The 26338-nt window shown below is 38.9% G+C and overlaps 1 protein-coding gene and 3 pseudogenes across 1 annotated transcript; 1 reads left to right on the top strand and 3 right to left on the bottom strand.

The window, feature by feature from the left end:
* Window positions 1-325: 325 nt before the first annotated feature.
* On the bottom strand, window positions 326-1304 carry LOC122893291 (annotated as a pseudogene).
* Window positions 1305-12815: 11511 nt separating this feature from the next.
* LOC122894854 lies at window positions 12816-12940 on the top strand (annotated as a pseudogene).
* Window positions 12941-18382: 5442 nt separating this feature from the next.
* On the bottom strand, window positions 18383-19327 carry LOC122893263 (olfactory receptor 11H6-like). Its single transcript, XM_044230158.1, has one exon. The coding sequence runs from the start codon at window positions 19325-19327 to the stop codon at window positions 18383-18385; it is 945 nt and encodes a 314-aa protein (XP_044086093.1).
* Window positions 19328-24379: 5052 nt separating this feature from the next.
* Window positions 24380-25358, bottom strand: LOC122893260 (annotated as a pseudogene).
* Between the last annotated feature and the right edge of the window lie 980 nt (window positions 25359-26338).

Genomic DNA, 26338 nt, shown 5'->3' with positions numbered 1-26338 from the left:
CTGGTGTATAAAGTTAAAAAACAATACAGCATTTTCTGAGTGATGTGAGTTATCTTTTTAACTAAGAAATTAAAAACAGGAGCGCCTGGGTGACTCAGTTGGTGAAACATCTGCTTTTGGCTGGGGCCATGATCACAGGGTCCTGGGATTGAATACCATATTAAGCTTCTTGACGAGCAGGAAGCTTGCTTCTTCCTCTCCCTCCCCTACTGCTCCCCCTGCTTGTACCTGCATGCTCTCTCACTACCAAATAAATAAATAAAAATCTTAAAAAAGAAATTAAAAACAGATTCTATCCCCAAATCTTTTAAGCCAAGACTTATATTTAGGTTCCCAATAATTTCTTCATAGCATGTTTCATATCTTTGTTCCTCAGACTATATATTACAGGGTTGATAAGTGGAGTTACTATGGAATAAAACAAAGTTACCATCTTTTGCATCCCAGCTTCATGCTCAGATGTTGGGCTCACATACATGACCATCACTGAGCCATAGAACAGTGAAACTACAGCCAGGTGGGACCCACAGGTAGAGAAAGCTTTTCTTCGTCCAGCTGCTGAAGGGACCCTCAACACAGCTCTCAGGACCAGAGCATAGGACCCCATGATAAAGAGAAAGGGAATAAATAAGAGTAGAGAACTTAAGGTGGAGCTAGTTAACTCTACTACAGGGGCTCTAGTACAGGTGAGGGCCAACAGGGGACCTGGATCACACAGGAAGTGGTCAATGATCCTGGATCCACAGAACGACATTTGGGAGATGATGATGATGGGAATCAAGAACCAAAAGAAACCAAGTATCCAGCAGGTGACCACAAGATTGGTGCAGAGACGTCCCGTCATAATGGTTGGATAATGTAGAGGCCGGCAGATGGCAAGGTACCGATCAAATGCCATAATAGCCAAGAAAAAGCATTCTGTAGAACCCAAGGAGAAGAAAAAGTAGAACTGGAGAAAGCACCCAGAGAAGGAGATGACCTTGGTGTCAGAGAGGAAGTTGGCCAACATGTTGGGGACAGTGGAGGTGACATAGCAGATCTCTAGGAAGGAGAAGTTGGCGAGCAAGATATACATGGGAGTATGGAGTCTCTGATCCCAGTGCACAGCACAGATGATAGACCCATTGCCCATGAGGGTCAGGAGGTAGACAACAGAGAATAGCAGAAAGAGGAGGATCTGCCCTTCCCTGGGGCAAGGGAAGCCCAGAAGGATGAAGCCAGTGATGGTGCTGGAGGTGTTGGGGGTGTCGGAGATTTTCATGGGTCTGGGAGCTGTGAAAAGACCATCACATTATTGAATGACTGTGTAGATGGGGACCCAGATATGTATCAAAACCACCTTGTGAAATGCGATAAACACTTATATCTCAGTAATTGCTATTTTTGTCTAATCCTGAAATACTGTTCTAGTTTAGTTGTTGGACTGAAAGCCACAAGAAGCAGGTGAATATCAGTGGATAGATAGAGATGTTTCTTTATTGTAAAATATATGCCAAAACATGCTTAGTACATAGATTATAACTTTAATATTATACATAGACCTCTGTAGTAACTACCCCTGAGGTCAAGAGATAGACTATCATTTGCACCCTAGAATCTTCCCTCATATTCCATCCCAATCAGTATCTTCTGCCTCTCTATCCTTCCAACTGTAACGTTGTCCTTTCCTAATGGTAACAACTTCCTTGTTTTTCTTTATTTTAATAACTAAGTATGCTTCCCTATAGGGGAGTATTTGGTTTTGCTTATTTTTGTACTTTAAATAAATGGAATTATACTTTTTGGCTGGCTTCTTTTATTTAACAGTAGGTTTGAGAAATTAATGTTATTGCATTCTCTGTAGTTTCCCCATTTTTACATCTCTATACTATTACATTCAATGAATAAACCACCACTATGAATTATGTCCACTTTGGAGCTATCAGGAATAATTCTACTATTATTACATTCTATGAATAAACCACCAGTATGAATTATGTCCACTTTGGAGCTATCAGGAATAATTCTACTATGAATATATAGTTCATTTTCCTGGTTCACACTTGCATTCATTTCTATAGGCTGGGCCATAGACTGTGTGTATCTTCAACTTTATTAAACTAAGCAGTGTTCCATCATTGTTGTGCCTTTTTTCACTTCCATTGGCTGTATATGAGGGCTCTGATTGTCTACATTCTTTTCTAATGTTAAGGTCAATGTGTACCAGGGCCTGGGGAATGCTATATAGACTGTGTTTTAACGACTTCACCTTTTTTTGTTTTTGTTTTTGTTTTGTTTTGTTTTTCTGGTGATACTGGACAGAATAGTTGTCTTCTTGTCAGTATTGTTTTTTCCAGAGTAGGTGGTTCTATCAAAATTATCCTACAGTAGTCCAGCAGTGAGGGAAAAAAAAAAAGAAAACCGTTCCCAAACTTGATTTATGAGAACATTGTAATGCATGATGTAATTTATGGCCACATCTGGGAAGTTTGTTGTCCATCTTACATGACCACTGAGTCTTGTGATCAGCCTTGTAACTTAACTAAGGCATTCTTTTCCGTGCCTACTTTTCCGATATGACTCTCCCAAGAGAAAATTCTTTGAAGTGGCCCACTCAGAAGTATCTTCCTGAAAAGGAACTTTTTCATAGGCTTGAAATTAGTTTGTGTAAGCTAGTTTACCAGAAGTAATTGGGAATTATCATAGTGTTTTGCATTTAGGCAGCTTTTAATAAATACTCATAAAACGAGTGAATAATGTACTTTTCTCAGTTCCCAGAAGGAGATCACACCAACAGAGCTGCTTGTAGGCAAAACTGACTCAGATTGTGTGGCCTCGGAGCATCAACACGTGGGACTATTGGCATCACTTTTCTGTTTTGAGGGAGTTAACAAACCCACTTATTCTATTTGGGAATGCTTTGGGAGTAAACATTCGAATTGTAGGAAATAGCTGCAGCTCACCTCTGTTAATATAGTTCCCCAGCCATCTAAGTCAGATACAGTTGAGGGATAGGATGAGCATTAATGTGGTTTTGTAGGAAGAAGTCCTTGATGGTTTGGGTTGGGGATATGACTCTACAAAATTTTCTGTTTTGTAGAAATGTTCTATTTCTATTCTAGTGATAAGAACTGTGGAACCTGATACTATTTCTCTAATGTTAAGGTACATGTAGCAGGAAACTTGAAAAGAAGAGAAAACTGTAATATTTTTTGCTCCCTTCTAGTGACTGCTTGGGAGTGCCTCAAGGCAGAATGGGCTTGAATGTTCATACATTTGCATAATGGCTTTATGTATTTCTGGGTTTAAAAAAAATACAAATAACCCTACCTTCAATCCTGGGTCTTGGTTATGGCAGCCTCTGTGAATGGGGGATGCCTGAGGAACATGAAAAATATCCATTTGCATTATGTGGAATGTAGTATCAGTTAATCAAATTATTTCTGAGAGTTGGCATAGTTATCCAAGGAGTCTGACAGTGGTCTGTTGGAGTATTCAAAAAGAGTAAGATTTCTCTGAATAAAATGACAGAAGGTGTCAGAGGACAAGCAGTTGATGATAGTATATTTTTGCGTTGATTTGAGAGGAAGATTTGTGATAGGGGACCAGCAAAACTGAGTAGCAGTTTGCAACTTGTAAACTGTGTACGAAAGCTTCCCTCTCTGAGCCACATCTATTTCTGGATTTTACACGATTTTCATGACATGGGGAACTCATGTGCCCAAGAGAATTTCCCAGGATCCTGCTAGTTTATGTCTTATATTCCAGTGGGTGTTTTAGTGCCTTAGCTGTGGGAGGAACAGGTTCTGGTTCTTGTACCATAGACTTATACTTTCTAAATGCCCTTTCTTCTCTGATTTTAAGAACACGTGACTTGGAATGAGGTTAAGTTTCAGATACCAAGTATTCATCTTTTGAAGGCAAACTTAAACCAGACATAAAATAAGTAGTATACATTTGCATTACTTTACCTTACTCTCATTGAGGATGAACATTTTCAGAATGTAGTCTTTTCTGAAGCAACCATTTTCCCAAATGCCCTGTTCTTTGAATGGGGCTGTTAACAAATGTTGAAGCTATGACAAGACATGACTGCTGATGAATGGAAGGACGGACTTGAAATAAAATTTGCTTTAACGTGCGAGAGCCGCTTATGGACTCTAAATTCCGTAAAATTAAAAAAGGTCCTTTTTAGGCTTAACAGTTTTAGTAGTCATTCAGTTTTCAGAGAAGTCATTCAGTTTTCATTAGGTCAAAATAATTTATTAATAATTGTGGTTGGGGCCTTTCTTTCTTCCTTTTTCTTTTTACTCTCTCTCTCTCTTTTAAAGTAGGCACCATGCCCAGCATGGGGCTTGAACCATGTTAATGAGATGGAGACCTAAGCTGAGATCAAGAGTCAGATGCTTACCAAACTGAGCCAGCCAGGCACCCCTTCGGTTGGGGCATTTTTAATCAAAGTGCTTTGCAGGATGTTTCTAAGGTTATTTTTGGTAATAACCACTTTGCCCATCACCGGAATATATTTTCAGCACTTTGAATGGCTTGATGTTCAAGAACTTACTTTTCCTGGTCTAGTCTAATATTGCTTCTCTTCCTTTCTTTTACCCCTCACATCCAATTCATCAGCAAGATGTTTCTGCTTCTGAACTATGACTCATGTCAGACACTTTTCTTTGTCTTCATTGTTGTCTCCCAAGTTCAAATAGCCCTCCTTCCTTCCTTGGATTTCTGCAGCACCACCTAGCAGAACTCCTTGCTTCTGCTTTTGTTCCCCTACCCTCCATTTTCTAAGCAGCAGCACATTACTCCTTAAAGACATAAAAACCAATCATGTTAGACTTTTGAGTAAAACTCTGAGTAAAAGCTCTGTGTCAGGAAGTCTCACAGAACTGCTCTAGAAAACAGGAATGGCCATCACCATTTTACGCTCAATCTAGTATGTTTAACAGGACTGTACTGCTACTCACCTTTTATCACTTAGCTCTTCTGTACGGAAGAAACTATGATGTTTACCTGCCCCAAGTCTGAGCAGGACCTGTCAAAACAAAACAAAACAAAACAAAAGTGAAAGAAAACTGGTTGTTCCCGCTGTGTCAACTGAAGAGGGCGCTGTGAACGTCAGTGTGTTTATGACCCCAGGCTGAGTTAGTGGACTGAGTTAATGCACAACAGTTGCTGACTTGTTAAATTAGTGTACCTGGGAAAGGTTAAGATGGACTGAGTGAGTGAGTGAGGCAGGTCATGTGATACACAGTTCAAGGAAGACATTTCCTGACCATGGTGTGTCTGTGTGTTGGCCCTCTCTTCACAGCCAGTCTGGAGATGACTCACGACAGCTCAGTTCCCTCTAGCTAGTTTGTGTAGTTTCACTGAGGGTGCTGTCACATCTGTAATACTGGGTAATCTATAAAATACTGAAGAGTAAGGATAATTTTGCTGATTGGGATGGGTGATAAGCAGCTGTGCATAATGGGAAAAAGCACTATATTTAGGGTCAAGAGCTTTTTAAATGAGCCATAGGAAATTAATACTCAGTTTCTTTAGTGATAAATTGGGCCTTATAAATGCCCTAAAAAAAAAAGATTTTATTTATTTATTTGACAGAGAGAGAGAGAGAGAGAGTACAAGTAAGCAGAGGGTGGGAGAAACAGGCTCTCGGCTGAGCGGGGAGCCTGATGGGGGACTCGATCCTGGGACCCTGGGATCATGACCTGAGCCAAAGGCAGCCACTTAACTGACTGAGCCGCCCAGGTGTGCAATAATGCCCTTTCTAAAGGGCTGTAGTAAAGATTACTGGATGAGATAAATGTCTGTAGCAGTACCTTGACCCGTGCCTGACCCGTAAAAGCTTAAGAACTAACTGGCTGTGGCTAGAAGCTTGTAGATTATGACTTTGGCTCTTCTAAATACTTTGTAACCTCTTTACCTGGATCAGCAAGGGGAATTCCAAACGGAAGCTTCTCAAAAGCTGCTTTTTTCATTTCCTTAGAGAGATGGCGGTGACCAGGGAGGAGAAAAGAAGTGGAAGTGGTTTGTGGAAGGATGAAGGGGTTATAAACAGAGTCTGTCAGGAAGTAACCCAGGTTTTTTTTTTTGATCCTTGAGGATCCATTTACTGCTTCTGAAAGGAAAACAGTGTCAAGAGACCTCTCTCTGCTCATTATGCCCTTCCCTTGGGGGTCGACCTTAATTTCTGTGTGTGTGTGTGTTTGTGTTTGTGTGTCCTATACAAGTTGAAGTATTGTCTTTGTTTTAAATCTCACATAGGTAGAATGATATATTAACAAATCAATTAATTGTCTCATTAATTGGCCAACCCACAAATCTATCTCTAACTTCCCTAAGTGTTCCCCTTTGCAATTCCTACCTTCTATCCTTTCCTGACATCACTCCCCAGGTAACCACTGATCTATGTCTTGCTATAGATGTTTGTACTTTTCATATATATATGTACATATATATGTATATGGAATACATATTTGGAATGTATATGGAATACATATATGTATATGGAATCATACCTTACTTTTTTTTTGGTTTAGTTTTTTTCACTCAGCACAAGTATTTTGAGATAAAACCATGTTGTTGTATCTATCCAGGCATTATTTCTTTTTCTTGCTGAGTCATATTCTGTTGTATGGACAGACAGGAGTTTGCTCATGTGTTTGGGCTTTTGATGGATGTTCGGGTCGCTTCCAATTTTGTGTCATTATGAATAAAACTGCTAGGAACATTAATGTGTAAGAGTTTGTATGTCACATGCTTTTTTCTTTTCTTTTTTTTTTTTTTAAAGATTTTATTTATTTATTTGACAGAGAGAGATCACAAGTAGGCAGAGAGGCAGGCAGAGAGAGAGAGAGATGGGGAAGCAGGCTCCCTGCTGAGCAGAGAGCCCGATGTGGGACTTGATCCCAGGACCCTGAGATCATGACCCGAGCCGAAGGCAGCGGCTTAACCCACTGAGCCACCCAGGCGCCCCCCACATGCTTTTTTCTCCTAGGTAAGTAGCTAGTGGTGTAACAGCTTTATGAAATGGTAGATACATGCTTACCATTTTAAGATAATGGCAAACTGTTTACCATTTTACATTCACACTAGCAGTATTTGAGAGCTCTGGTTCCTTTATATCACCACCAACATTGGTAGAGTTGTTCTTTTTAATTGTAGTGATTCTGGTATATATATGGTGGTAGCACATCGTGGTTTTAATTTGTAATTCCTTAATGAGAAGTGACGTTGACTAGATTTTTCATTTGTTTATTTTATATTTGTATATGTTCTGTTCTGTGTGTGCTCAAATATTTTTTCATGTTTTAGTTGGGTCATTTGTTTTCTTATTATTGATATTTTGAGTGTTTTTTAAAAAAGATATATTCTAGATACAAGTCCTTCAACAGTTATAAGCTTTGACAATATTTCCTCTTAGTCTGTGGCTTATCTTTTCATTCTCTTGATAGTGCTTTTCCAAGAGCAGATATTTTTAAATTTGGTGGAGTCCAGGTTAGGAATTTGTTGTTTTAATGCTCTTGGTGTTGTACTTAAGAAGTTTGCCTGAGCCGGAGTCAGAAGGATTTTCCCCTGTGTTAGTATTTTATGTATCCTATAGTTTTAGGTTTTATAATCGATGACCCATTTTGAGTTCATTTTTATGTATTTTGATAGGTGTTGAGATACTAAGTTTATTTTTCTGATATGGGCATTCAGTTATTCCAGCACCATGTTTTAAAATTACTATCCTTTCTCCACTCAATTGCTTTTGTTGGAAATCAGAACTATTTCTGGATGCTATTTTCTTCCATTGATCTATTTGTTTAATTTAATGTGAATGCCACATTATTTTGATCATTTGTAGTTTTATAATATGTCTTAAACAGTGTTACTCCAACTTTGTCTAGTGTAAATCTTTTGCATTTCCAAATAAATTTGAAAATCAGCTTTCCAATTTTTCCCAAAAAAGCCCCACTAGGATTTTGATTGAGATTTCATTGAATCCATAGATCATTTTGGGAATAATTAATATCTTTTTTGAAAAAAAATTTAAATTTATTTTCAGTGTAACAGTATTCATTGTTTTTGCACCACACCCACACCCAGTGCTCTCTGCAATCCATGCCCTCTCCAATACCCACCACCTGGTTGCCCCAACCTCCTACCCCTTTACCCTTCAAAACCCTCAGATTGTTTTTCAGAGTCCATCGTCTCTCATGGTTCACCTCCACTTCCAATTTCCCTCAACTCCCTTTTCCTCTCTAACTCTCCTTGTCCTCTATGCTATTTGCTATGCTCCATAAATAAGTGAAACCATATGATAATTGACTCTCTGGTTGACTTATTTCACTCAGCATAATCTCTCCCAGTCCCATCCATGTTGCTACAAAAGTTAGATATTCATCCTTTCTGATGGAGGCATAATACTCCATAGTGTATATGGACCACATCTTCCTTATCCATTCATCTGTTGAAGGGCATCTTGGTTCTTTCCACAGTTTGGTGACCGTGGCCATTGCTGCTATAAACATTGGGGTACAGATGGCCCTTCTTTTCACTACATCTGTATCTTTGGGGTAAATCCCCAGTAGAGCAATTGCAGGGTCTTAGGGAAGCTCTATTTTTAATTTCTTGAGGAATCTCCACACTGTTTTCCAAGGTGGATGCACCAGCTTGCATTCCCACCAACAGTGTAAGAGGGTTTCCCTTTATCCACATCCCCTCCAAAACATGTTGTTTCCTGTCTTGCTAATTTTGGCCATTCTAACTGGTGTAAGGTGATTTCCCAATGTGAATATGGATGCTAAGATTCTCAACAAGATCCTAGCAAACAGGATACAGCAGCACATTAAACAGATTATCCACAATGACCAGGTGGGATTTATTACTGGGCTACAAGGATGGTTCAGCATTCGCAAATCAATCAATGTGATAGAACAAATTAATAAGAGAAGAGAGAAGAAACACATGGTCCTCTCAATTGATGCAGAAAAAGCATTTGACAAAATCCAGCATCCATTCCTGATTAAAACGCTTCAAAGTATAGGGACAGAGGGAACATTCCTGAACTTCATCAAATCTATTTATGAAGGACCCACAGCCAATATCATCCTCAATGGGGAAAAGCTTGCAACCTTCCCGTTGAGATCAGGAACATGACAAGGATACCCACTCTCACCACTCTTGTTAAACATAGTATAAGAAGTCCTAGCAACAGCAGTCAGACAACAAAGAGAAATAAAAGGTATCCAAATTGGCAATGAAGAAGACAAACTCTCTTCACAGATGACATGATTCTTTATATGGGAAAACCAAAACACTCCACCCCCAAACTACTAGAACTCATACAGCAATTCAGCAACGTGGCAGGATACAAAGTCAATGTACAGAAATCAGTGGCTTTCTTATACACTAATAATGAAAATACAGAAAGGGAAATTAGAGAATTGATTCCATTTACTATAGCACCAAGAACCATAAGACACCCGGGAATAAACCTAACCAAAGAGGTAAAGGATCTGTACTTGAGGAACTACAGAACACTCATGAAAGAAATTGAAGAAGACACAAATAGATGGAAGACCATTCCATGCTCTTGGATCGGAAGCATAAACATTGTTAAAATGTCTATGCTGCCTAGAGAAATCTATACTTTTAATACCATCCCAATCAAAATTCCACCGGCATTCTTCAAAGAGCTGGAGCAAATATCCTAAAATTTGTATGGAATCAGAAGAGACCCCAAATCGCTAAGGATATGTTGAAAAACAAAAATAAAACTGGCGGCATCACGTTACCTGATTTCAAGCTTTATTACAAAGCTGTGATCACCAAGACAGCATGGTACTGGCATAAAAATAGACACATAGACGAGTGGAACAGAGTAGAGAGCCCAGATATGGACCCTCAACTCTATGGTCAAGTAATCTTCGACAAAACAGGAAAAAATATACAGTGGAAAAAAGACAGTCTCTTCAATAAATGGTGCTGGGAAAACTGGACAGCTATATGTAGAAGAATGAAACTCGACCATTCTCTTACACTGTACACAAAGATAAACTCAAAATGGATAAAAGACCTCAACGTGACACAGGAATCCATCAGAATCCTGGAGGAGAGCATAGGCAGTAATCTCTTCAATATCAGCCACAGCAACTTCTTTCAAGATATGTCTCCAAAGGCAAAGGAAACAAAAGCAAAAATAAACTTTGGGGACTTCATCAAAATCAAAAGCTTCTGCACAGCAAAGGAAACAGTCAAAAAAACAAAGAGGCAACCCACGGAATGGGAGAAGATATTTGCAAATGACAGTACAGATAAAAGGTTGATATCCAGGATCTATAAAGAACTCCTCAAACTCAACACACACAAAACAGATAATCATATCGAAAAATGGGCAGAAGAAATGAAGAGACACTTCTCCAATGAAGACATATAAATGGCTATCAGACACATGAAAAAATGTTCATCATCACTAGCCCTCAGGGAGATTCAAATTAAAACCACATTGAGATATCACCTTACACCAGTTAGAATGGCCAAAATTAACAAAACAGGAAACAGCATGTGTTGGAGAGGATGTGGAGAAAGGGGAACCCTCTTCCACTGTTGGTGGGAATGCAAGTTGGTGCAGCCTCTTTGGAGAACAGTGTGGAGATTCCTCAAAAAATTAAAAATAGAGCTTCCCTATAACCCTGCAATTGCACTCCTGGGTATTTACCCCAAAGATACAGATGTCGTGAGAAGAAGGGCCATCTGTACCCCAATGTTTATAGCAGCAATGGCCACGGTCGCCAAACTGTGGAAAGAACCAAGATGCCCTTCAACGGATGAATGGATAAGAAAGATGTGGTCCATATACACTATGGAGTATTATGCCTCCATCAGAAAGGATGAATACCCAACTTTTGTAGCAACATGGACGGGACTGGAAGAGATTATGCTGAGTGAAATAAGTCAAGCAGAGAGAGTCAATTATCATATGGTTTCACTTATTTGTGGAGCATAACAAATAGCATGGAGAACAAGGGGTGTTAGAGAGGAGAAGGGAGTTGGGGTAAATTGGATAGGAAGGTGAACCACGAGAGACTATGGACTCTGAAAAACAATCTGAGGGGTTTGAAGTGGCGGGGGGGTGGGAGGTTGGGGTACGAGGTGGTGGGTATTATAGAGGGCACAGCTTGCATGGAGCACTGGGTGTGGTGAAAAAATAATGAATACTGTTTTTCTAAAAATAAATAAATTGAAAAAAAAAAACTGGGGCATCACGTTACCTGATTTCAAGCTTTACTACAAAGCTGTGATCATCAGGACAGCATGGTACTGGCATAAAGACAGACACATAGACCAGTGGAACAGAGTAGAGAGCCCAGATATGGACCCTCAACTCTATGGTCAAATAATCTTTGACAAGGCAGGAAAAAATATACAGTGGAAAAAAGACAGTCTCTTCAATAAATGGTGTTGGGAAAACTGGACAGCTATATGCAGAAGAATTAAACTCGACCATTCTCTTACACTGTACACAAAGATAAACTCAAAATGGATAAAAGACCTCAATGTGAGATAGGAATCCATCAGAATCCTAGAGGAGAACATAGGCAGTAATCTCTTCGATATCAGCCACAGCAACTTCTTTCAAGATATGTCTCCAAAGGCAAAGGAAACAAAAGCGAAAATAAACTTTTGGGACTTCATCAAAATCAAAAGTTTCTGCACAGCAAAGGAAACAGTCAAGAAAACAAAGAGGCAACCCATGGAATGGGGGAAGATATTTGCAAGTGACAGTACAGACAAAAGTTTGATATCCAGGATCTATAAAGAACTTCTCAAACTCAACACACACAAAACAGATAATCATATCGAAAAATGGGCAGAAGAAATGAAGAGACACTTCTCCAATGAAGACATATAAATGGCTATCAGACGCATGAAAAAATGTTCATCATCACTAGCCCTCAGGGAGATTCAAATTAAAACCACATTGAGATACCACCTTACATGACTTAGAATGGTCAAAATTAGGAAGTATTGATATCTTAACCCTACTGAATTTTCCAACCCATAAACAAGTTGTATCTTTACAGTTAAATACCTCTTTAACTTCTCTCAAATATGTTTTGTTATTTCCATTGTATAATTTTTTTCATCTTTTATCAATTCTGTCTGTATTCAATATATTTTGATGTAATTGTAGCTGGCATTATAAAAAACTCAATTTCTGATTGTTCTAGGACTTATAGAAATATACTTGATTTTGATTTCTTTATTTAATGTTTTAAGGATTTATTTAACAGAGATTGAGAGAGAGGGAGAGAGAGAGAGAAAATTCAGAAACAGGCGAGCTACAGGCAGAGGGAGAGGGAGAAGCAGGCTCCTTGCTGAATGGAAAGCCTGACTTGGGGCTTGGTCCCAGGACCCTAGGGTCATGACCTGAACCAAAGGCCAATTCTTAACTGACTGAAAAACCCTCTGCTTAACTAACGGAACCATCCAGGAGCCCCAACAGTTGATTTTTATATATAGTTCTTATATCTTGAAATCCTGCAAGACTTGCTTATTAGTTGTAGTAGCCTTTTTTGTTGATTCCACTGGATTTTCTACCCAGATGGTCATGTCATTTCTAATTAAAGACAGTATTCCTCCTTTTTTTCAATCAGAATGCCTGTTACTTTTTTCCTTTGCTTAATTGCACTAACATTTCCCACATGATGTTGAATAGAAGTGGTAAGAGCAGAATTCTTGTCTTGTTTCTGATTTTAGGGAGAAAGCATTAACTTTCACCCTTAAGTATGATGTGAGATGTAGGTATTTGAAAGTATTCTTTACAGATCAAAGATGTTCTGAGCTTTGCACAGTGGCAGTATCATAACTGGTGAGGTTTCTGAGGTGTGATTATTGCTAATTGAAAGATCTTCACAGGTTGAAGAGGTTTCTCTCTATCCCAGGTTGCTAGAACTTTTAACAGGAATGGGTGTTGGCTAGAATGTAGTTCAATATGGGCAGGTATATTGTGTATTACCTAGACTCTTATGTGCCAAACTTGGGCATTGACATCACCTAATAGGGTTTAGATGGGAAAACTAATGTCCAATTTCAAACAACTCAGTTCTGAGAAAAGTGTTGCCTGTACATTCCAATTGTTAGTTGAGAGTTTCCTGTATTAATGTTTCATTTTTAAGGGAAGTATCACATAAACATCAGCAGTAACTAAGTCTCAGGAAGGCTCTGATAAAATAAAAAGTCATTCTGTGCATCTGGTGTTTTCCTGGCAGCATACACTACTCATGCCAATGATGTATGAATGTTTTCTTAGGAAGAGGCAGAGGGTGCATGTATAAGCTATCAGCAGTGCAGCTGTTAGCAGCCTATGGCATGTGATCTCAGGTTGGTTCAGCTTGTCAGGGTGATTCTCAATTTCACAGATTACTATTCTGCTCTGGAGGGTGATTTGTTCCCATCAGACTGTGTGCAAGAAAACCACAAGCAGGAAGTAGTTGGTCTCTGTGGATGCTGAATATCCTTTTACTGTGTTTTAATTTTCCTCTTTTTCTGCTTCCAGCTTCCTGAGGGCACTGTTGTCTCACTGCCACTCACCTCAGGATCTGCCCTCTAGTGTCCTACAAATTCCACTCACTTAGGGTTAAGTTAGAGAAATGAAATATACCCTCTCTTTATTAGCTGAGTAAGCCTTTTATCTTCTACATTTATGAAGAAAATTTCTAAGGAAGTAAAAATAACAAAACCAATGAAAAAAGATTTCTTCAGAATAGTGTTAAGATAATTAAAATATTTACCTGTATGTTTTTTTGAATAATAAGATTTACTGGATTTATGTACGGCTTCCTATAATTTGCCCCATCCCCCACATTTCAATCATATACAGAGTAATTCTTCCCCAATCTTCCTACTTCTTTTTCCATTCTCAGTCACCGTTTCCTTTGACCTTTTAACTTTTCTTCGGATAGCATGTGTGACAGAACTGTCGTCAAAAGTAAATCAGTTCATGTCTGGGATTGATACATTTTATTTATTCATTTCATAAACATTTGTTTACCTCTGTGATTTGACCTAAATTACATCAATGTGAAATTTATATTCTAGTTTGTGAAATTTATATTCTAGTGAGGGAGACTAGTAATAATCAGATTAACACATTAAGTCTATAATTCCATTTAGTCATGGTAGTATAATAAAGAATAAGGGTGGAAAGAATTTTTGTTGTCATACATGGTGATTTTACCTTGACTTACTGTGGTGTTGATTTTCCAATATGTACATATATCAAATCTTTACATTGTATAGCTGAAACTAACATAAACTTGTATGTTAACTACCTCTCAATAAAACATGAATATATGAGTATAGGTAATGTTAGGGTAAGATGGGGGTAATTTAGATGAGATGGTTAGAGAATACCTTTGTTAGGAGGTGATTTTTCAAAGTCAGAAAATATGCCATGCAACGTTCTAGGGGAACCAAATTTCATTTAAGTACAGGAAAAAGTTTGGGATTTTTCAAAGAATATGAAATAGTTTATTTGGCTATCCAGAAGCTAGATGTTGTATGAGGCTGGAGAGGTAGGCAGGATCAGATAATCTAGAAACTTCTAAGTCACAATAAATGGTGTTTTATTTGAACTCCTAGGAAAGCCACCTCAGTAATACAGAGGAAGGCTTAATAAAAATCTCATCTTAATAAAATCCTTACCACTTCATAAACTCTTCTTGGAACTATTTATTTACTTACACCTTTATTTGTATGTGCCTTTATTATACTACATTCTACATTTTCCCCTTAACGATCTGGCATACTAAAAGAAAAGTGCAATAAAAGAAAAAAATAAGAGAAATATGAACTTGGATGAAAAAATGGAATGATAGTTTTTGGATAAGATCTTTGTGGGTATTAAAATCAAGCCTCTAAATGTGTTATGTGGAATAGGGAAACAAAGTGAGAAATGGGAGTACATTATCTGTTACATGATTTTCATTTAGTGTTAAAAGAAAACAAGTGGTTTCACAGGGAAAACCAAATTAATTGCTCTTAATCCTGTAATAATTTCTTTCATGGAGATTCATACTAGGGAAACTAAGAACTATAGTGAACATTGGTTCCCTGAAGTATATGATGCAGATAGATAAGTGATAGATAGATAGAAAGATGATAGAGATATACATAGATATAATCTAGTTCAATATAGCTGCTTCTTATAATATATATCAGCAAGATTCAAAGGCATTATATAGAAGTACAACTCAAAAGAAGCAGTCCTTGGGACGCCTGGGTGGCTCAGTTGGTTAAGCGGCTGCCTTCGGCTCAGGTCATGATCCCAGAGTCCTGGGATCGAGTCCCACATTGGGCTCCTTGCTTGGCAGGGAGCCTGCTTCTCCCTCTGCCTCTGCCTGCTACTCTGTCTGCCTGTGCTCGCTCGCTCTCTCTCTGACAAATAAATAAATAAAATCTTAAAAAAAAAAGAAGCAGTTCTTCCCAGATCTAATAATTCTGATCCACATATTTCTGATGTTCTGCCTTAATCTAAAAGTTGACTCAGTATATCCTAAGAATAAAATTTAGAGCTAATTACATGTTTACCTAAATCAAAGATTAATAACCCCTTATTTGGATACCCAAGTTGCCTTTGATATAGAAATTGAGTTTCAAGGACTATTCACAAGAATAGAAGAAAATGTCAATACCACAATATTTGTCTTAAGAAGTTTATCAGATTCTTTCTTCCCTGGAAGCAATTTCCCAGCTAAGGTAGGATTTCATTTCTCTATGCCATGTATTTATTTAAATAGTGGTTCTATTGAGGTACCATCTTACACCAGTGAGAATGGCAGAAATTAACAAGGCAGGAAACAACAAATGTTGGAGAGGATGTGGAGAAAGGCAAACCTTCTTACATTGTTGGTGGGAATGCAAGTTGGTACAGCCACTTTGGAAAACAGTATGGAGGTTCCTCAAAAATTTAAAAATAGAGCTACCCCATGACCCAGCAATTGAACTACTTGGTGGTAGTAAAGATACAGATGTCGTGACAAGAAGGGGCACACGGACCCCAATGTTCATAGCAGCAATGTCCACAATAGCCAAACTGTGGAAGGAACTGAGATGCCTTTGAACAGATGAATGGATAAAGATGTGGTTCATGTGGACAATGTAATATTACTCAGCCATCAGAAAGGATGAATACCTACCATTTTCACTGACATGGATGGAACTGGAGGGGATTATGCTAAGTGAAATAAGTCAAGCAGAGAAAGACAATTATTATATGGTTTCATTCATATGTGGAACATAAGGAATAGCATGGAGGACATTAGGGGAAGGAAGGGAAAACTGAAGGGAGGGAACTCAGAGAGGAAGATGAACCATGAGAAACTCTGGACTCCAGGAAACAATCTGAGGGTTTCAGAGAGGAGGAGCTGCGGGTGGGGGGGGATGTGTTAGCCTGGTGATGGGTATTAAGGAGAGCACATGTTGCAATGAGCATTGGGTATTATATGCAAATAATGAATCATGGAACACTATTTACAAGACCAAAAATAAAAAACTAATGATGTAGTGTATGATGACTAATATAACATAATAAAAAAATAAATTGAAATTGGAAATTAAAAAAAAATAGTGGTTATATAAGATCATTTGTGGATTGGTGCTGGTCAGGTGCACCAGAACCACTTGAGTAACACTAAAATAAGGATTTCCAGGAGTCCACTTCAAAGATTCTCATTTAGATTCAGAGAAAAACTGACAATCTGTTTTTTTTTAAGATTTTATATTTATTATTATTATATTTTACTTTTTTAAAAAATTAATTTCAATGTAACAGATTTCATTGTTTATGCACCACACCCAGTGTTCCATACAATACATGCCCTCCATAATACCCACCACCAGGCTCCCTCAGCCTCCCACCCCCTCCCTTTCAAAACCCTCAGATTGTTTTTCAGAGTCCATAGTCTCTCATGGTTCATCTCCCCCTCCGATTTCCCGCAATTCCCTTCTCCTCTCCATCTCCCCATGTCCTCCATGTTATCACTTATGCTCCACAAATAAGTGGAACCATGTGATAATTGGTTCTCTCTGCTTGACTTATTTCACTCAGCATAATCTCTTCCAGTCCCATCCATGTTGATACAAAAGTTGAGTATTCATCCTTTCTGATGGAGGCATAATACTCCATTGTGTATATGGACCACATCTTCCTTATCCATTCATCCATTGAAGGGCATCTTGGCTCTTTCCACAGTTTGGTGACCGTGGCCATTGCTGCTATGTTAAAAAATGGGCAGAAGACATGAACAGACACTTCTCCAATGAAGACATACAAATGGCTATCAGACACATGAAGAAATGTTCATCATCATTACCCATCAGGGAGATTCAAATGAAAACCACATTGAGATACCACCTTACACCAGTTAGAATGGCCAAAATTAGCAAGACAGGAAACAGCATGTGTTGGAGAGGATGTGGAGAAAGGGGAACCCTCTTATACTGTTGGTGGGAATGTAAGTTGGTGCTGCCAATTTGGAGAACAGTGTGGAGATTCCTTAAGAAATTTAAAATAGAGCTTCCCTATGACCCTGCAATTGTACTACTGGGTATTTATCCCAAAGATACAGATGTAGTGAAAATAAGGGCCATCTTTACCCCAATGTTTATAGTGACAATCTGTTCTTTAAAAAGCTCCCTAAGTAATTATGAAACAGTTTTGGGAGACAGTGCTTTAGGTCATTGTTGGTGTTTTGGATGTCAATTAAATAAAAATGCTGGCTCAGTAATGATTTAATTGGCACTTGTTACTTTTTATCAGTGCTACAACGGTATGAATACCCTTCTAAGGAGTAGAACAGAGATGTCTAAGCAAGAAAAACCAAGTATAAGAATGGATGCACATAGGGGCGCCTGGGTGGCTCAGTGGGTTAAGCCACTGCCTTCGGCTCAGGTCATGATCTCAGGGTCCTGGGATCGAGTCCCGCATCCGGCTCTCTGCTCAGCGGGGAGCCTGCTTCCTTCTCTCTCTCTGCCTGCCTCTCCATCTACTTGTGATTTCTCGCTGTCAAATAAATAAATAAAATCTTAAAAAAAAAAAGAATGGATGCACATAACAGAGGTCAGAAAATCATGAGGCCAGGGACTAAGTTAATAATCACAGATAAGTGGATAAGCCGTTATTGGAGGTCAGACATCCAGGTCATTTATCCCAATTACAATATACAAAATCATGATTTGAGGACAAGGTGTGATTTAATTTGTCATACTGTGTTCCATTATGTGACCTGGCAGGAATAGATAAATTTGAGTCTGTGTTTCAAGGGACAGATGAATAAACACCTACTTTTTAGGTGGGAATGGAAATGGGCAAAAGAATTAATTCTGATTTTGACCAACTCATGAACTCTCATTTGCTTTGACTAATTCCTGTGCACATATGAATTTTTCTCAAGGCAGCTTTCATGTCTTTGTTTCGGAGACTATAGATCAGTGGGTTTATAAGTGGGGTCACTGATGAGTAGAACAAGGTTACAATCTTCTGTATCCCACCTGGATTTCCAGAGGTTGGGCTGATGTACATCACCATGATGGATCCATAGAAGAGAGACACCACAGCCAGGTGGGAACCACAGGTGGAGAAGGCCTTACGTCGGCCAGCTGCTGAAGGGACACGCAACACTGCTCTGAGAACCAGGGTGTAGGACCCAAGAATGAAGAAGAAGGTGATGAATATAATAAGAGAGCTCAATATAGAACAGGAAAGCTCAATTCCAGGGGCAGGGATGCAGGACAGGGCCAGCAGAGGCCCAGGGTCACATACAAAGTGGTCAATGGTGTTGGGGCCACAAAAGGGGAGTTGTGTGATAAAATAGATAGGGATCGGATAGCAGAGGAAAGCTGTGACCCAGCACAGGGCCACCAGGTTCATGCAGAGATGGTTGTTCATAATGACAGGATAATGGAGAGGCTGACAGATGGCCAGGTAACGATCAAAAGCCATGAGGGGCAGTAAGAGGGTCTCAGTGATACCCATGGAGAAGAAGAAGTAGAATTGAAAGAAACAAGCCACGAAAGAGATGGTTTTGGTCTCAGATAAGAAATTCTTTAACATGTTGGGAACAGTTGTGTTGATGTAGCAGATCTCCAGGAATGAAAAGTTGGCCAGCAGAATGTACATGGGAGTGTGAAGCCTGCGATCCAGCTTCACTGCACAGACAATGGCCCCATTCCCCATCAGTGTCAGGATGTAGGACACCAAGAACAGCATGAAGAGGATGACCTGAACCTCTTTGGAGCACGGAAAACTCAGGAGTATGAATTCAGTCACTGTGCTGACTCCTGACCTATTCATGGCTTCCTAAGGGGAGGAGAAGAAAAGTGACAATGACAAAGGTGGTCTTATTCTTTCATCGTCAAGATTATTTCCTTTGTGGAGATCCCTAGCTCCATTAGATTCTGTTATTCCATTCGATAAATAAGATAACTATGCTGCTGAAGTCTGTGAATTTCAGAGTGCTTGGTATAATCAGACTTTGAAACTTTGTATTCTCTCATTTCTCTTTCAGAGTTTTCTCACGGTAAAAGATAGGATGTTCTGTGATAAGCAGCTTGGAGAAGGTTGATGACAGCACTCACAAATGTAAGTAGGTATGAACATCATGTATTTTTATCTATAGATTAAGAGCTATAGACCCTTGTTATTGGACACAGAATTTCAATTACTTAAATCTTTGGAATTAGAGACACAAATGTTAGGCATCAGAAGAGGGAGAAACAGCACACAAATCTTTATGCATTTCACTGTTATCCTGGATCAGTGTTGGTGTCTTAAGGTCATCTGGTAACTGGACAAAAAACATCACACATACCATCTATTCTTCAGTGTTCATCATGTTTTGTTTACCTATGTAGTGGCTTTCATACCAGTTCCATCTTCTACCTGTTGAATTAAAATACTTTTGTAAAACCTTGGTCTAGGTTAAATATCTAATTATAGATAGAAAAACTGAGCAATATATCTGGTCTATTATTTAAGGATTTTTGAGGGTTTTGCCTGAAGTGTCACTAAGTGTCCTAGAAGGCCTCTCTTCTTATGATTATGGATAGATGCAGAGGCTCACAAACATCAGATACTCCTAAGCAGAAGTCTCTAGAAACCAAGAACAGTGCTGAGAGCCATAAACTGTCCCTCTGGACAAAGATTCCCCTTCTACTTATTCACCCCCCCTGTCAGCCCAATCCTACTCTAGATGTGGAAGATCAGCATTGTTTTTGGGAAATTGAAGGAGAATCTTTGAGAAAACTTGCTTGTCTGAGACTTAGATGTTGTGTGATTTCCATGGTGAGAAAAGCAAAGCAAAGCCTATGAGATTGCCTACAATTCTGTTGTTAGTAGTTTGGTCTTGTTCATTTATTTTAGGACCCCTTCCATTACTGGGGGGCAGTCATTATTTGGGCCTAAATGACCCAAGTGACGTGACCGAGTGATGATATTTATTCATAAAATATAATGCAGAACAGAGATCCAGATGCCTTTAATAAAAGTATTCTAGTTAAGAATGTTTACTAATGTATGAGTTATAAAATGCATTACTTTCCGGGTTGTGTATGCCCGTAGTTTTGAGGATAATCTTGATGATTGCAATTAGTGACACAAGGCATTGGAGTCATTCAGAATTTTTCACAACACACTTCGCTGTAAGGCTCCTCTTTCTGACTTGATCATGATTGGCAAAACCAAACTGTGAGTTAATTCCTCTGTAGCACGTATTCAGAGAAATGCAGAAGCCAAAGAAACCATGGGGAAAGAGATATAAAAGGAGGAAGTATTTGTTGATCATTGTGTGTGAGACTTACAAGGCTTTGTAAGCTGTGTGGGAGTGAACCCACCACCCTGGAATGCTCAGTCATGTTCTTTGTCCTTAAGATACCTGATCATTTGTTCTGTGTCACACTCAAACATGGCTAAAGTCAGGGAGAGCTGAAGTTTTTTCTGCCCTGCTCTGAACAGCCACTTTGTCAGTCCTTTCCAGATGTCACTTCACTCACATGCTATTTCCCCCACAAACCTGGTTCTGACTGGATGCACTTTTGGTTAATAAGGATGGACTTTCATACTTCCTCATCCTCACCTCTCTCACTTCCCTGATTGCCAGCCCTCTTAGCTGTAAAGATGAAATTCCTTACATTCTTCACCTAACAGGAGGTGCTGCACAACCACATAAAAGAAGGCAGAGCTAAAAGGGACCCCTAAGAACTGTTCTATATTTGTATGTCTTCTGAACCTACCTCCTTACAGATCTGGCAGGTGGGACTTGAATCTTCTGTTTTCACTGCAGCAGAAGGCAAGCACGATGGAGGGCATGACATCCCGGGTGAAAAGCAGCTCAGAGAAGGTGCTTACATTGCTGGACACACGATATTGCTTTGGAGAGAAATTGGCATGTTTGCTATACAACAGGATACTTATCTGTGTTTCTCTGAAATCTGTGTCTGATTCCTCCTAGGGGACATAGTCTCCTGTGAATTCCAAAAGTGAGAATTTATGAGAGAATTGTCAGTTATTTCCCTAGTGTTCCTTTCCCTCAGGAGCCCCTTGATTGGCCTTTGGGAGTTAGTTTGTTCAGTGATGATCAGGTATTCTCATGGTTTTCCTAGAACAGATGTTTATTTTGTTGTTTGGACAGGTTACTCTTTTGATGGTGCAATTACTGTAGCGACACCAGTTGAGCTGGGACATGACCTTTTTTTAAAAAAATTTTTTATTTCTTTTCAGCTTAAGAGTATTCATTGTTTTTGCACCACACCCAGTGCCCCATGCAATCCGTGCCCTAATACCCACCACCTGCTTCCCCCAACCTCCCACCCACCTCCCCGCCCCTTCAAACCCCTCAGATTGTTTTTCAGAGTCCATAGTCTCTCATGGTTCACCTCCCCTTCCAATTTACCCAAATTCCCTACTCCTCTCTAACGCCCCTTGTCCTTCATGCTATTTGTTTTGCTCCACAAATAAGTGAAACCATATGATAATTGACTCTCTCTGCTTGACTTATTTCACTCAGCATAATCTCTTCCAGTCCCGTCCATGTTGCTACAAAAGTTGGGTATTCATCCTTTCTGATGGAGGCATAATACTCCATAGTGTATATGGACCACATCTTCCTTATCCATTCATCCGTTGAAGGGCATCTTGGTTCTTTCCATAGTTTGGTGACTGTGGCCATTGCTGCTATAAACATTGGGGTACAGATGGCCCTTCTTTTCACGACGTCTGTATCTTTGGGGTAAATACCCAGGAGTGCAATTGCAGGGTCATAGGGAAGCTCTATTTTTAATTTCTTGAGGAATCTCCACACAGTTCTCCAAAGAGGCTGCACCAACTTGCATTCCCACCAACAGTGTAAGAGGGTTCCCTCATCAAATCTATCTATGAAAGACCCACAGCAAATATCATCCTCAATGGGAAAAAGCTTGCAGCCTTCCCATTGAGATCAGGAACAAGACAAGGATGCCCACTTTCACCACTCTTGATCAACATAGTATTAGAAGTCCTAGCAACAGCAATCAGTGGCTTTCTTATACACTAACAATGACAATACAGAAAGGGAAATTAGAGAATCGATTCCATTTACTATAGCACCAAGAACCACAAAATACCTGGGAATAGATCTAACCAAAGAGGTAAAGGATCTGTACTCGAGGAACTACAGAACACTCATGAAAGAAATTGAAGAAGACACAAATAGATGGAAGACCATTCCATGCTCTTGGATCGGAAGAATAAACATTGTTAAAATGTCTATACTGCCTAGAGCAATCTATACTTTTAATACCATTCTGATAAAAATTCCACCGGTATTTTTAAAGGGCTGGAGCAAATAATCCTAAAATTTGTATGGAATCAGAAGAGACCACGAATTGCTAAGGAAATGTTGAAAAACAAAAATAAAACTGGCAGCATCACATTACCTGATTTCAAGCTATACTACAAAGCTGTGATCACCAAGACAGCATGGTACTGGCATAGAAACAGACACATAGACCAGTGGGCCAGAGTAGAGAGCCCAGATACGGACCTTCAACTCTATGGTGAAATAATCTGCGACAAAACAGGAAAAAAATATACAGTGGAAAAAGACAGTCTCTTCAATAAATGGTGCCGGGAAAACTGGACAGCTATATGTAGAAGAATGAAACTCGACCATTCTCTTACACGTACACAAAGATAAACTCAAAATGGATAAAAGACCTCAATGTGAGACAGGAATCCATCAGGATCCTAGAGGAGAACATAGGCAGTAATCTCTTCGATATCAGACACAGCAACTTCTTTCAAGATATGTATCCAAATGCAAAGGAAAGAAAAACGAAAATATGATGTATTTATAAACACAAACATACACTTACCCATAATCTTTCTCCACCTGAAAGATAGCCCAAGGTAGAAACTTTTTCATCTTGCTTTTCATTTAATTATGTACATTGAGGATATATTTAGATCAATAGACATGTACAGATCTTCATTTTTTACAGGTATATAGTGTATTTCATTCTATGGATATATAGGAATTGAATCAGTCCTTAATTGAGAGGAATTTAGATTGGTTTAATATTTTGCTATTAGAAACAGTACTCGATATTCTTGTACATATGCCATTTTTTCTTATATGTGAGTATACTACTGAGATCAATATCTAAGAGCGGAATTGTTGAGTAAAAAGGAATGCCTTTTAAATTTTGATAGTTTGTGTCAAAATGTCCTCCAAAGCTGTTGTAAAAATGTACAGTCTACTAGCAAAGGAAGAAATTGCTGTTTTCCCTAACATCATGTTTGATATTTGTCAATTTTTGTCTTTTTAATTCTGAATAAAATAAAATGTCTTTTTAGATATTTGAAACATGTGCTAATTATTTTTTTCATACATATGGCACTTTTTTCTTTTGTGCCAATGTAACTTTTCTTAATGATCTGAAAAAAATATATGCCTATATATCTGTATATATACACACACACATACAACATACATAACACACACAATATTAATATTTTGTTTATAATTGAAGCTACCATAACAGATGTTCTGGAGGGAAAAATTTAAGTTCAACTAGAAGAATAAGGCCAATTTGTCGTTGTTGAAAGCATAACAGGAAACCTTAGGTTTGCAATAGGGTTATAACCTTGTGTAATTTGTAAGGTTAAATACAAATAAAGACTTAGAGGCTGAATTCCAAGATGGAGTGCATCTCTGAGATTCCTTATAGCCCCATTAATCCAGGAAATGAACTGTATGGTGTATAAAGTTCAAAAGCAATATAGACAATTTTCTGAGGATGTGTCTTCTTTTTAACTAAGAAATTAAAAACAGATTCTGTCCCCAAATCTTTTAAACCAAGACTCTTACTTTTAGGCTCCTAATAATTTTGTTATAGCATGTTTCATATCTTTGTTCCTCAGACTATATATTACAGGGTTGATAAGTGGAGTTACTACGGAATAAAACAATGTCACCATCTCCTGCATCACAACTTCACGCTCAGATGTTGGGCTCACATACATGACCATCACTGAACCATAGAACAGTGAAACTACAGCCAGGTGGGACCCACAGGTAGAGAAAGCTTTTCTTCGTCCAGCTGCTGAAGGGACCCTCAACACAGCTCTCAGGACCAGAGCATAGGACCCCATGATAAAGAGAAAGGGAATAAATAAGAGCAGAGAACTTAAGGTGGACATAGTTAACTCTATTACAGGGGCTCTAGCACAGGTGAGGGCCAACAGGGGACCTGGATCACACAGGAAGTGTTCAATGATCCTGGATCCACAGAATGACATTTGGGAGATGATGATGATGGGAATCAAGAATAAGAAGAAACCAAGTATCCAGCAGGTGACCACAAGATTGGTGCAGAGACGTCTCGTCATAATGGTTGGATAATGTAGAGGCCGGCAGATGGCAAGGTACCGATCAAATGCCATAATAGCCAAGAAAAAGCATTCTACAGCACCCAAGGAGAAGAAAAAGTAGAACTGGAGAAAGCACCCAGAGAAGGAGATGACCTTGGTGTCAGAGAGGAAGTTGGCCAACATGTTGGGGACAGTGGAGGTGACATAGCAGATCTCTAGGAAGGAGAAGTTGGCGAGCAAGATATACATGGGAGTATGGAGTCTCTGATCCCAGTGCACAGCACAGATGATAGACCCATTGCCCATGAGGGTCAGGAGGTAGACAACAGAGAATAGCAGAAAGAGGAGGATCTGCCCTTCCCTGGGGCAAGGGAAGCCCAGAAGGATGAAGCCAGTGATGGTGCTGGAGGTGTTGGGGGTGTCGGAGATTTTCATGGGTCTGGGAGCTGTGAAAAGACCATCACATTATTGAATGACTGTGTAGATGGGGACCCAGATATGTATCAAAACCACCTTGTGAAATGCGATAAACACTTATATCTCAGTAATTGCTATTTTTGTCTAATCCTGAAATACTGTTCTAGTTTAGTTGTTGGACTGAAAGCCACAAGAAGCAGGTGAATATCAGTGGATAGATAGAGATGTTTCTTTATTGTAAAATATATGCCAAAACATGCTTAGTACATAGATTATAACTTTAATATTATACATAGACCTCTGTAGTAACTACCCCTGAGGTCAAGAGATAGACTATCATTTGCACCCTAGAATCTTCCCTCATATTCCATCCCAATCAGTATCTTCTGCCTCTCTATCCTTCCAACTGTAACGTTGTCCTTTCCTAATGGTAACAACTTCCTTGTTTTTCTTTATTTTAATAACTAAGTATGCTTCCCTATAGGGGAGTATTTGGTTTTGCTTATTTTTGTACTTTAAATAAATGGAATTATACTTTTTGGCTGGCTTCTTTTATTTAACAGTAGGTTTGAGAAATTAATGTTATTGCATTCTCTGTAGTTTCCCCATTTTTACATCTCTATACTATTACATTCAATGAATAAATCACCACTATGAATTATGTCCACTTTGGAGCTATCAGGAATAATTCTACTATTATTACATTCTATGAATAAACCACCAGTATGAATTATGTCCACTTTGGAGCTATCAGGAATAATTCTACTATGAATATATAGTTCATTTTCCTGGTTCACACTTGCATTCATTTCTATAGGCTGGGCCATAGACTGTGTGTATCTTCAACTTTATTAAACTAAGCAGTGTTCCATCATTGTTGTGCCTTTTTTCACTTCCATTGGCTGTATATGAGGGCTCTGATTGTCTACATTCTTTTCTAATGTTAAGGTCAATGTGTACCAGGGCCTGGGGAATGCTATATAGACTGTGTTTTAACGACTTCACCTTTTTTTGTTTTTGTTTTTGTTTTGTTTTGTTTTT

The sequence above is a fragment of the Neovison vison genome, chromosome 13 (assembly GCF_020171115.1).
Source record: "Neovison vison isolate M4711 chromosome 13, ASM_NN_V1, whole genome shotgun sequence".
NCBI classification, from domain to species: Eukaryota; Metazoa; Chordata; class Mammalia; order Carnivora; family Mustelidae; genus Neogale; species Neogale vison.
This window is presented reverse-complemented; position numbering and strand designations above follow the sequence as displayed.

Excerpts from the sequence above, each read along its gene's own strand:
- LOC122893263 (XM_044230158.1), bottom strand. The coding sequence starts at position 19,327 with ATGAATAGGTCAGGAGTCAGCACAGTGACTGAATTCATACTCCTGAGT.